The sequence below is a fragment of the Podarcis melisellensis genome (assembly GCF_964234715.1).
Source record: "Podarcis melisellensis genome assembly, chromosome: 2".
NCBI classification, from domain to species: domain Eukaryota; kingdom Metazoa; phylum Chordata; class Lepidosauria; order Squamata; family Lacertidae; genus Podarcis; species Podarcis melisellensis.
Window position 1 is genome coordinate 18,406,155 of NC_138529.1, and position 12,899 is coordinate 18,419,053.

At 47.1% G+C, this 12,899-nt stretch overlaps 1 protein-coding gene and 1 long non-coding RNA gene across 3 annotated transcripts in view; one reads left to right on the forward strand and one right to left on the reverse strand.

Moving 5' to 3' along the window:
- Nucleotides 1-12,899, reverse strand: part of LOC309363074 — a 674,350-nt gene that overhangs the window by 620,497 nt on the left and 40,954 nt on the right. The window lies entirely within an intron of this gene.
- ANKFN1 (ankyrin repeat and fibronectin type III domain containing 1) overlaps nt 1-12,899 on the forward strand; it is a 119,796-nt gene that overhangs the window by 61,757 nt on the left and 45,140 nt on the right. For both annotated transcript variants that reach the window (XM_081898534.1, XM_081898535.1), the window contains exons 9-11: nt 3,068-3,200; nt 5,760-5,876; nt 10,830-11,045. In XM_081898534.1, the coding sequence (XP_081754660.1) occupies nt 3,068-3,200; nt 5,760-5,876; nt 10,830-11,045 (466 nt within the window). The remainder of the gene's footprint in view (nt 1-3,067; nt 3,201-5,759; nt 5,877-10,829; nt 11,046-12,899) is intronic.

The following is a 12,899-nucleotide window of genomic DNA, read 5'->3' on the forward strand; positions in this document are numbered from 1 at the left end:
AGGTTGTATAGTTAGTTACCTCCTTGGCTTGGGGATCACATAATTCCATACCGTCCAACATTTCTCTAATGAAAATAAAGGTAAAGGTACCCCTGACCATTAGGTCCAGTCGTGAATGACTCTGGGGTTGCGGCGCTCATCTAGTTCTATAGGACGAGGGAACCGACATTTGGCCACAGAGAGCTGCCAAGTCATGTAACTGGATAACTAAGCCGCTTCCGGCGAACCAGAGCAGCGCACGGAAACGCCATTTACCTTCCCACCTGAGCAGTGCCTATTTATCTACTTGCACTTTGACGTGCTTTCGAACTGCTAGGTTGGCAGGAGCAGGGACCGAGCAACGGGAGCTCACCCTGTCACAGGGATTCGAACTGCCAACCTTCTGATCGTTAAGCCCTAGGCTCTGTGGTTTAGACCACAGTGCCAACCGCGTCCCTCCAATGAAAATAGGGACATCCTAAAGAAATGCAGGACATTCCAGGATCAAATCAGAAACCAGGACAGCTTCTGTAAATCCAAGACTGTCCCTGGACAACAGGGACACTTGGAGGGTCTGGGATTTTCTTCTGGGTGGTAAAACAAAGGATGAGAGACAAACTGTCCCACTGCTGAACAGCTCAGATTGTTAGGACATCCTTTCCGATGTTTAACGCAAAACCTTTTGCTGCCCTTTGGGTCTTACTCTCTGGAGCGATGGAAAACAAATTTGTTCCATAGTCTTTTATGTGATAGCAGCCCTTTCAATATCTGGGGGTGGCACTGATGTTTCCCTTTGATGAAAATGGATCACTTCCTGGGCTTGCTTTGCTTTACAAATGACAGCAGAAAGCCATTTGAATGCTTTCTTCCTGATCAAACCCATATCTGAGATTCCTAATATTTTTGGCTGTCCTCCCCTGTCCCAGTATAACCTGCCTGCCTCTGGAAGCTTTGGTCTCTGTGAATGAAAGTTATGCACAGGGCTGGATTCTGTCTTCTTTCATCACCAAGAGTGCTTGGTTTTTTTCGTCCCCCCCCTCTTTGTATTTTGATAAGAGGCTGGTTCTTTCCAAAAAGCTCCCCGGAGGTTCTTCAATTCACTAAATCCACTGATTAATGTATGTAGCTAATTACAAACGTAAATATTTAAAAGGAATGAATTTTATGTAAACAGTGCTACAGATACGCTGAACAAAATGATGCTCTGTTGCACTAGCGCACATCCAAAATAACCCCATTGATTCGGGTGGTCGTAGCACTGAATCATATTGCTATAAATCAAGAGGTCCTGTGATTAACTCTTTTCACACTGCATTCTGGGGGACCTTTGGAAGCTTATTAGGGGTGAGAAAAATAGACAAGTTCCCCTTAAAGACAGCTTTCCAGGGCTTGTTTTCCCAGCCAGAACTTAACAGAACTCAGTTCCAGCACCACTCAGATGGGCACCATTGCAACTGTAAGAGAACAAGTTCATTGTGAGTTCCATCGCCAATTTTTCAAGAAGAATAGCATTGAGCTTGCCTCCCCACAAACAATCATCTGAGACCCTCCAAGTGTCCCTATTTTCCAGGAACAGTCCCACTTTCTGACGTGATCCTGGAATATCCCGCTTTTCATTAGGACATCCATATATTCATCAGAGAAATGTTGGAGGGTATGGTAGGAAGTCCCTATTTTTTTTAATGTTTAATTATGTTTTAAAATATGTTGGATGCTGCCCAGAGTGGCTGGGGCAACCCAGTCAAGTGGGGGGGAGTATTATTATTATTATTATTATTATTATTATTATTATTATTATTGAATAAAGGTAAATGGTAAAGGGGCCCCTGACAATTGGGTTCAGTTGTGGCTGACTCTGGGGTTGCGGCGCTCATCTAGCTTTATTGGCCAAGGGAGCTGGCATACAGCTTCTGGGTCATGTGGCCAGCATGACTAAGCCGCTTCTGGCGAACCAGAGCAGCGCACGGAAACGCCGTTTACCTTCCCGCCAGAGCAGTACCTATTTATCTACTTGCACTTTGACGTGCTTTTGAACTGCTAGGTGGGCAGGAGCAGGGACCAAGCAACGGGAGCTCACCCCGTCGCGGGGATTTGAACCGCCGACCTTCTGATCGGCAAGTCCTAGGTTCTGTGGTTTAACCCACAGCACCACCCGCGTCCCTTTATTGTTGAATAGGCTGTCCCTATTTTCATCAGAGAAATGTTGGATGGCATGCCATTCCCCCCAGGACGTCCTGGGACAACACGATACCCAGGGCATTCTGGAGCAGTAAAATTATGGACAAGAGAAGTCTACTGCCACAGTGGAAAGGGCAATGAAAAGTTGAAAGTTAGAAAGAGGGGAAATATTAAAACAATGTACCCGTATTTTTCGCTCTATAAGACGCACCAGACCACAAGACGCACCTAGTTTTTAGAGGAGGAAAACAAGAAAAAAAATATTCTGAATCTCAGAAGCCAGAACAGTAAGACGGATCACTGCGCAGTGAAAGCAGCAATCCCTCTTGCTGTTCTGGCTCCTGGGATAGCTGCGCAGCCTGCATTCGCTCCATAAGACGCACACACATTTCCCCTTACTTTTTAGGAGGGAAAAAGTGAGTCTAACAAAATCTAATTTGATTTGAATGAGTAACAAAATAAATGTACTTTTAATCAATGACTAAACAAATGACTACTCCCTCAATGAAAGCCACTGACTTATAACACGCACACACACACGCGCGCGCACACACACACACACACACACATAATGCTTGATTTCCGAAGGCAGAAAAGTAAAAATCCTGCCGTACCACTTGTCTAAACAGAATTGCTATAAAAACTGACATTGTGAGTTGTTTTGCTTATACAGGGAAGGCAGTATCAACTCCAACATATTTGAAGCTATTTTGCAGTATTTGCTGGAATTTAGTTTTGGGATGTTTCTGGGAAATTCTCATTTCTGGGAACGACGAAGTGAAATCTGTTGCTTCAGTCATTTGCGAGGCCAGGATTAGGCAAACGAAATAGCTCTCTCTAGCTCTGAAATTCTCTGGCCTTCCCAGAACAGCCTTCGAATCACCTTCTTTTCTCATTTTTCCCCACTCAGAGGGCTCTATTTAGCTGTGATATTTTATTACAAAGACAATATGTTGGTCACCAACGAAGATCAGATCCCGATTGTGGAAATCGATGATTCTCACGCCAGTTCCATTATGCAAGATTTCCTCTGGTTCACAAAGGTACATTAAACATAACCTGCCATCTCCTCTTGATCAAACTCAACTGACTGGGTCAGTGCAAGGGGGCGGCGGTGTCTTGTTTGGAGCGATGCATATAATCTACTTCCTTTTCACCGACAGCCAGGACCCCTTCTCACCACGTGCATTCCTGTGTTGTGTGAGAATATGTTGTTGTGAGCCAAGTCATACGTATATACTGTAGGGAACTGTAGGTGGAATTGAGACTGTAGAGAAGAGCCAGGCATGGTAAGACAGTTTTCTACAGGCTAAATAAAAAGCCATTGCACCCTCCCTTGGAGGCAGAATGCTTGAAAAAACTCGGCTGGAAGAAAGGGATTAATGGAGGAGAGAAGTCACAAGACTTGTAATCACTGGTGGAGGAAGAAGGGTGCGGAGGGAGCACACCGCCCCTGACAGCATGATCCTGGTGGGGTGCCATCATGTCTGCACCCGCGCTGGGTGTCAGGCCCCCGCAGGCAGCACACCACACCCCCAGAACATGCGCCACGCCCCCCGGACACACGTCACGCCCCCAGGAGGACTGCCATGCCCCCACCTGCTCTCTGCCCCCCAGTGCCAGAGCATGAAGCTCCGCCACTGCTTGTAATTTTGGTGTAGTGCTTGGGACCAAAGTAGATGTTCAAAACTAGAAGGCCTCCCATCCCTAAACCAATAGATAAATCTCTGGCTTGGGTGAGCAATGTGCAGGATGCATGTTCGCAACCTGCAGCATTCGCAACTCGTGTCTGTGCGTCTGCACATGCGCGGGTTGTGATTTGGCGCTTCTGTGCATGAGCAAAGCACGATTTAGTGCTTCTGCGCATGCGCGACCGCCGAAGCCCAGAAGTAACCCGTTCCAGTACCTCCGGGATTTGGCGGTCCGCAACCCAAAAAACCGCAACCTGAAGCGTCTGTAACCCGAGGTATGACTGTATTAACGCTCTGCCTCAAATAAATTTAGTATTAAATAAAACAATAACAACCCAATGACTTCAAGCTGCAAGAAAGGAGATTCCAACTAAACATATAGGGAAAATTTCTGACAGTAAGAGCTGTTCAACAGTGGAACGCACTCCCTCAGGAGGTTGTGGACTCTCCTTCCTTGGAGGTTTTTAAGCAAAGGTTGGACGGCCAACTGTTATGGATGCTTTAGCTGAGATTCCCTCATTGCAGGGGGTTGGACTAGATGACCCTTGAGGTCCTTTTCAACTCTATGATTCTATAACCCCAGTTACAATTTTGTGGGGTTAAAGTAGTTCTTTGAGATGTAACATAGGACGTTTCAAAGCTGTCATTTCTAGGGATTGTAACATTTGTTACTATACAAAAGACAACATATCCTCAGTGCCAATAAATAAAAGGTAAAAAGGTAAAGGACCCCTCGACTGTTAAGTCCAGTCAAAGGCGACTATGGGGTTGTGGCAATCATCTCGCTTTCAAGCCCAGGAAGACAGCGTATGTCCACAGACAGCTTTCTGGGTCATGTGGCCAGCATGACTAAACCGCTTGTGGTGCAACGGAACACCGTGATGGAAGCCAGAGCGCACAGAAATGCTGCTTACCTTCCCGCCACAGCAGTACCTATTTATCTACTTGCACTGGTATGCTTTCAACCTGCTAGGTTGGCAGAAGCTGGGACAGAGCAACGGGAGCTCACTCCGTCACGGGGATTCGAACCGCTGACCTTCTGATCGGCAAGCCCAAGAGGCTCAGTGGTTTAGACCACAGCGCAACCCTTTACCTTTACCTAAATAAAGGTACTACAAAACAAGGAATGAGGCACTGAAGGGGGCCTACACCATAGGCAAGATGTAATTATAGTTAGGGCCCCTGAGTGGTAGTCAGAGAGCTAGACACCAAGGATCCAATCACCAATGCTCATCCTACCTCACAGAGTTGTTGTGAGGATATATTGGTGAGGGAGGGGAGCTGTGTGCATCACCTAGAGCTCCTTGAAGGACAGGTGGGATATAAATCAATCCATAGTGTTCTGGTTATGGACCCCCATACTTTCAAACTATTCCTAGAAGACCATTCATTCATTCATTCATTCATTCATTCATTGCCCCTGTAAAGCAGTTTTGATGCGTCTGGGATTTGACTGAGGGAGCCTCGCCCCCATTTGGCTAAGTCTTTGGGCCATAATGGCACAGATGTCCTTTGACAGTATTTTATTGCTTAAAATCCCAAAGGGAAATAGACATGGGGCTGGTATTAGCTACAGCTTCATGGTAAAAGGGGGGAAGAAAGAGTCTCAAACAGCTGGCTAGACATTTGTGAAGGGTTAAGAAGTACCAGATGCAAATGGGACCCTCTCCTCTTGTCACTTCTGTGCCCCACTGACAACACCCAGTGACCTATATTTTAATGGGATGGGTTCACAGATGGACTGGGAGAGATGTGTGCTGTTCACGTTGGCGAGAGACAACGTCATTCTGATCATTTATTAACAGTGCCACCCACAGAACTACAAAATGAACAGCAGCTTACTTTTTTTGGGGGGAAAATAAATCCTCTCTTTCTCTCTTCCCCCACAACCACCCACCCCAAATTTTGCAGCTTTCTTGTATGTGGGATGATATCAGGTGGCTGAGACAAAACATGTCTGTCTCCGTGTCCTCATCCACCGCCCTCCAAGCCAGGCAGAAAATGCTCTCTGCAACAGCCCAGTTACAGGTCAGTGGCACCGGTGTATTTTTCGGTCGCAGGTTTCCACAGGCTTATGGCTTCGGAGGGCAGGAAGCTGCCAGCTGTCACTTGCTTCAGCACTTCCTGTCCTCTGGGGGAGAATTATCTTCTGCTGCGAAGCAAGCCGCAGAGTCCGACATGCCAGCCGGAGCTTGCAGGCCGTCAATAACAGAAAGAAAGAAAGAAAGAAAGAAAGAAAGAAAGAAAGAAAGAAAGAAAGAAAGAAAGAAAGAAAGAAAGAAAGAAAGAAAGAAAGAAAGAAAGAAAGAAAGAAAGAGAGAGGCGGGGGAGAAATTAAATGTGACACAGCAAATAAATAGCCCAGGTTACATGCTTAATGTAAGTGAATGGTGGCAGTGGCATAGTGTGGGAGGGGCCACAGAGGCAGTTGTCCCGGGTGCAAAATTGTTAGGGGTGCAAAATTTCAACACCTGGCGCTGCCTCAATACAGCCCATTGCTGGGCTCCGTTGAAAATGTGAACCAGGAAGTGACCTTTCCAGACAATGGAACATCTCTCTCTCTTTTTTCTTATCTCTGCGGCTGCAATCTCCTGGTTGATGCAGAGGCTGTTAGGCAGTTGGATGCGCATGCGTACTCCGTCTGTTGCCCTCCCGCCCACCCACCACCTCTGTGCAGCCCCGGGCACTGGCAACCCACGCTACACCAGTGAATGGTGGTCAGCTGGTGGTCTGTGGGCTGAATGGATCTGGCAGGACCTGCACACATTCATACACAGAGATAGATAGACACACGCACCCCTAGGTAATTGTGTGACGCCTGAGGCCTCCTGGCTGTCCTTTCATCTTGTCCTTGGAAGGTCATCCTCCAAATGAGCTGTCAGATTGTGTGACTCGCCCCTCCCGTTCCTAGTGACGCCATGTTCATGCAGAAACAAGTGGAGAGGCTGAGCCATTGGGGCGAATGGGGCGCTGCCCCACCAGCCTCAGTCAGCCTTCAACCACCCCAATCCCCAACCTGCTTTCCAACTTACACCCAGTACTTACTGTCAATGTTTTGCTTTTGTAGAATTCAACAGGGACAGGCGCGCCAACTCCTAGAGGTGGAGGTGTCTTCAGCCACCTCAAGATCTGCTGCCAGGGGGCTAGGTCCCCTCAATGAGGAGGCTGACACACAGAACTCTGAACCTCTGAACTAACACATTCCAGTTAGTAGGCCATTAATTACCACTCCCTTGAGAGAGCTTGACCAATCAGGGAGCTGTCTCCATGCCTCTGTTATCAGAAAGGCAGATTTACTCCTTCACATGACCTTTTGGCTGTCTGCCAAACTTTAACGGACTCTGTGTGCGTAGCTGCACGTACACAGATTCCCAATAGCCCTACCTACCATGTGGCGTAGCAGAGGTTTTCGGTGCCCAGGGCAGGTGCACACACACTGGGAGGGAGGGCTCCAGCCCAGCCCAGCCCTCACTGCCGACGCGACCGGAGTGACTCCCCCCCCACTGGAGCAAAGCTGTCTGCCCACATAGAGGGGGGGGGCCACTGGCCAACATGGCCCTTGGTGGGTGGAGAGGAACATGCTGGGGGTGCTTGCAGTGAGGGCACTTGCTTCGCACCCACTCAAAAGTTGTACGCCTGGGGCCACGGTCCCCCTAGCACTCCCCGCTCTAAGCCCCTGGCCCTATCCACATGTCAGATTTGGCCAGCTGGCCAGATCCAATCCCCACCCCTTGTTTTGCAGAGAAGGAGAATTCACCATGTCTCATAGGAGGGTCTAGTTTCCCGTCGATCTCAGATGCTTACAGGTTTATGCTTACACAAGCATCCCAACCCACACGTTGGCTTGCAGAGCTCAATATTTTCTACCTAATGCGCCATTCGCTGTGTGAGAAATGAATGCCGTGGAGAATTCGGCTTTAAAAATCCCATGCTCCCTCACCCGCATGCGCAAATTGTGCCCAGCTGCACAGCCAGCCTGAATAAGAGGCCCTGAGTTGTAGTCTGTTGCCCCTGTGGCAAAAGAAATAGAGCACTAATCGTGTTCATACGACCTCTTTATGATAAATAAAATAAGTCTCTCCGACCCTCTGAGCAACTTTTTACGGGCAGCCGAAGAGAAGAGGGCCCGTAAGGATACAGAACGCCTACTGTGTGCATTAGAGGGCAATGCCTACAGCTAAAATAGCTACTTAAAGCCATTTCTAAATGGCAGTCACTGTGTCGGGCAGTTCTGGAGTGCTCTGGTTATAAACAATTTTAATAATGCTGTTCAGAAGTAAATAGTGTCTGCTAAGTGCAGATAAAGTCAGCCCAGGGTGGCTTTATCTCTCAGATGAGAATGTCATTAAGGTTAATGTCCAGGCGCTCTGCTTTCATACATGTACAATGTGCCACATTGTCAATTCAGCTTTTTCCTTTTAAACAGCTCCCACCCCTGACTCGCTGACTGTAGATCTTTTGAGAACTTCCAAAGCAAGGAGCATATTTTAAATGCTAGGGATTTTTCTTTTTTTCTTTTTGAGACATCTGGGCATCTCTTCAGGAGCTGATTGCTACGGAGTCAACATGCCTTATAAGGAGGTACTTTATTGATGGATACGAACCCCAGCAATTGCCTGCCTAGTTTAGCATTCTGTTTCCAGTGGTGATTAGCCTGTACACATCTAGAAAGGCCCGCCAGATTCCTCCAAGATGTTGACCTGGCCAGAATCACAATCTTGCAGGAAGTTCTGCTGCAGAAGTCCTGTTAGAATGCAGTGGTCCATTGTCTTATAAAGACAGAGAACTGATCTCACACATGGTAACTGCTGCAAGAATGTTTGCTGCCAAGTATCAGAAGGAAATAAAAAATATATATCCACCGGCTAAAAGAACAGTTGACTAAAATATGGGAAACTGGACAACTTTTAGGCTAACTGTGGCTCCTTCGAAATTATTCATCTTAGCAGTTGACTATGTACAACTTTTGAATGTTTTAGTTTCAGCATATTAATGTAAAACAACAATGACAACAGTATTAAACGAGTGGCAGCTGCGCAGCCATAGAACCCATGTACATCTCCCATTCATTTTGCCCTTAGGCCGATATTATTTCATTTCCTTTTTAAAGTCTCTCTCCCCGCCCCCCCTTCAGCTTTCATTCATTCTGCCAGAATGCTTTCATATTCATGGCCGAAGCTGTTTTCTCGAACACACTGTGCTTTTTATAGAAATATATTCCAGAGAAATCGACACATTCTGTAGCCCTAAACAACTCCAGCAAACGGCACCTTTCAGACTTTGCTGTATTTTTGATGCCCTTTCTGCTTAAGAAGATAGAAACCTAGATACGTTACTGATGACGAAAGGAGAGTATCCCAATAGTGTCTCTCTGTATGTTGGCCTACGGTCAAGAGAGGATTCCGAACATGTGCTGCCTTATTACAGAGTCTAACATGTGAACCAACCCTATAAACCACAGATCTAAACCTTTGTGATCCTCCAGATGTTGCTGAAGTGCAACTCCCATCCTCCTTGACCATTGGCCATGCTGGCCGAGGCTGGTGGGAGCAACATCTGGAGGGCCACAGCTCCCCCACCCCTGCTGTCAAATATTCATACACATTCTACCCAGCCGTCCTGGCATAACTTTTCCTTAGCTGCACTGAGGGATACATGGAGAGAGTTTCAAACGGATCTCCATATTGGATTAATTCTCCTTCCTTTGAAGTAAGTGTGAAAACTCCCATTACCATCTGTGAGAAGAGATCTAAGGCAATGGATGTGGTCCATTTCCATTAAAGCTCAATGGGAGCTTTGCCATTGGTTTCGGTGCGATGTGATTTACGGCCTATGCCAGACTCCTTTTCTTGTTCTCTCTCTCTCTCTTTTCCATTCGTGTTTGTCAATTAACTGGCAACAATGCAGCAGAATGGAACGTTTGCCTCACTTTCGGCTCAGTGGCATAGGAGGGGTTCACAGCTCAGCGGCAGAGCACATGTTCAGTGTGCAGACAGATCCATGCTCAAACCCCAGCAGAAGGGAGTATCGTAAATCCTGGAATGCTGTTGCTACCAGGAAATGCTGGTCTAGATGGACCAACGGCCATACTTGCTATAGGCTCATGGCACATATGTCACCCTTCGTCTTTACAATGTCTTCTGACCTATATATGTGTGTATGTATGTATAGATTGATATAGGTATACAGCCATACCTTGGTTGTCAAACGGAATCTGTTCCAGAAGTCCGTTTGACTTCCGAAAACGTTCGACAACCAAGGTGCGGCTTCTGATTGGCTGCAGGAACTTCCTGCACTCAATCGGAAACCGCAGAAACCGCGTCGGACGTTCAGCTTCCAAAGAACATTCACAAACCGGAACACTCACTTCCGGGTTTGCGGTGATCGGGAACCAAGCCATTTGAGTATCAAGGTAGGACTGTATTTGAACTGTGGTTACATAATTACTGGACAAGATACACAGTGGTAGCTTGGTTTTCAAACGTAATACATTCTGGAAGACCATTCCGAAATGTTTGAAAACCGATTCATTTACTCCCGGAAGCATTTACTTACAGAAGACTCAATACAGAAGCACATTCGACTTCCAAAAAGTGTTCTAAAACAAAAGCAGTTACTTCCGGGTTTTCAGCGTTCAAAAACCAAAATGTTCGACTTCCGAGACGTTCGAAAACCGAGATACCAGGCACAGTGAGTCTGCCATTGCAGCACATCTGCAGACTCAGCAGGAGCCAGCTGCTCATGTTTGGAATTTACCATCTTGCAAAAGTGGGGAAGGTGTAAAGCTGATGTTGTGGATATTTTAAAGGCCCAGCTGTTATGCTGTCTTTTCCTCTTGCATTGGCCAGCTGTTCTGGTAGCAGTACCACTCAGGTCCCCAGATCATCGACGGTGTATATATACCAGTATTTGTGAAAATAAGCCAATAATGATGCTTTCTGATGTATTTCATTTCCCCTCTCTCCCACCTGCCGCATGAAGAATCTGCTTGGTACACACAACTTGGGCCGAGTCTACTATGAACCAATCAAGGACCGGCATGGCAATATCATCATAGTTACAATAAGAGAAGTGGAGACTCTCTATTCCTTTTTTAATGGCAAGTGGATGCAGATATCCAAACTACAAAGCCAGAGGAAATCCCTTTCAACCCCGGAAGAGCCAGTTGCATTGGACATCTTGCTCATCACAATCCAGGTATCTTTTTGCTATGTTAAACTTTTCAACTAACCAAGCTTTCCTTCTTGGGGGGGGGGGGGGAAGGACCCTGGAAATTGGGGACCCAGCAACTGAAATGCAGCTCACTACAGAATCATAGAATGGTAGAATTGGAAGGGACCCCAAGGGTCATCTAGTCCAACCCCCTGCAACGCAGGAATATGCAGCTATTCTATATGGGATCGAGCCTGCGACCTTGATGGTTATCAGCACCATACTCTCATTCAGGCTTCCTCAACCTCGGCCCTCCAGATGTTTTGAGACTACAATTCCCACCATCCCTGACTACTGGTCCTGCTAGCTAGGGATCATGGGAGTTGTAGGCCGAAACCATCTGGAGGGCTGAGTTGGAGGAAGCCTACTCTAACAGACTGAGCTGTTTAGTGGAAATTTGTCTTTGGGGCATGGGCAGCCAATTTTCTCTTTTTCAAAAAGAGCAACCACTATGGGGCACAGCCCATATCACGGGTGGGACTATGGCCAACGTTATATCAGCATTGAACCGACTGGGCTCAGCCCCAGATGCACACACCAGATCGAGATTTCATTTGGTTGAACTTAGTGTCGGACCGATTGCCAAGGGGCAAGAGTTCAACAACTGGGAGGTCTGAATAGCCCAAGTCATTCGAAAGTCTTTGCTGAATCAACACCCACCTAGGAACACCAGGCAAACAAGCCGAGTTAAGAATTCTGGGCAAAAGCAGAAAGATGGGGACAAATGCAGGAGGAGAAAAATCAGGCAGAGGCTCAGCAAGATGGTGATTGCAAGACAGCTAGGCAAAAACAACAGAACCTGAATGCCAGAAAATGTTCAACAAGAAGCAGGGTGGCTGTGGCATTTTAACAATCAGGACCAAAAGACATCCAGCCAAGAAACTGTGTCCTGGCATATGATCCCATGGCTCTTTCTTCTCATATAGCTTGGTAGAGCGTGAAATGCCAAACTGGGAGTACAGGAAAACCTCACAGGCAGCCCTGGCGCAAGAAACCAGAGCCAAGTCCCTGGCTTCAACGGAGCCCTGCTTCTGTCTCCCTCCTATATTAGCTATTGCGAGCATTTATCTCGCCGACCCATTTAACTCCATAATGGCTCCGGAGAAGCCAGCTGGAGCAATTGGAATTAAGCACTGAAAATCAGCAGCTCATAATAAACCACATCGCCGCTCTCCCCATTGGGGGCTTTGCCTAATTTAAAAGAGATGTGAGAGCGAGAATAGGCTCACGGAATCTACGCTAGGCTTGTGGTATTAAAAATGCATTACTCGTATGAAAGAGCAGGGTGAGGAGAACAGAGTATATTTTTATATAAGGACCAACCCCCACCCCACCCCACCCCAAAAAACCACCCCAGGTCTGATCACATTTCCACCAAGCTCCCATTGCGGGCAGGGGGCAGTTCTCTTAATGATCATCAAATGGGTATTTTGTTCATGAAAAGCTTGTGACAATGAAGATCTGAATGCCTTGGTTTGGAGCCAAGCATAGAAATGGCAGATAATGCAACAGTTTCAGGAGTGAAGGCATGGGGCCGGGTGCCTTAATTCTCACCCTCTCCAGTGGCATACATAACTCAGGATGGCAGTTGCCTTCATTTATTCGAGTAATCTTTAAGGAATGCTCTCTATCTAGGTAAAGGTAAAGGGACCCCTGACCATTAGGTCCAGTCGTGGCTGACTATGGGGTTGCGGTGCTCATCTCACTTTATGGGGCCGAGGGAGCCAGCGTACAGCTTCCGGGTCATGTGGCCAGCATGACTAAGCCACTTCTGGTGAACCAGAGCAACACACGGAAATGCCGTTTACCTTCCCGCCGGAGTGGTACCTATTTATCTAC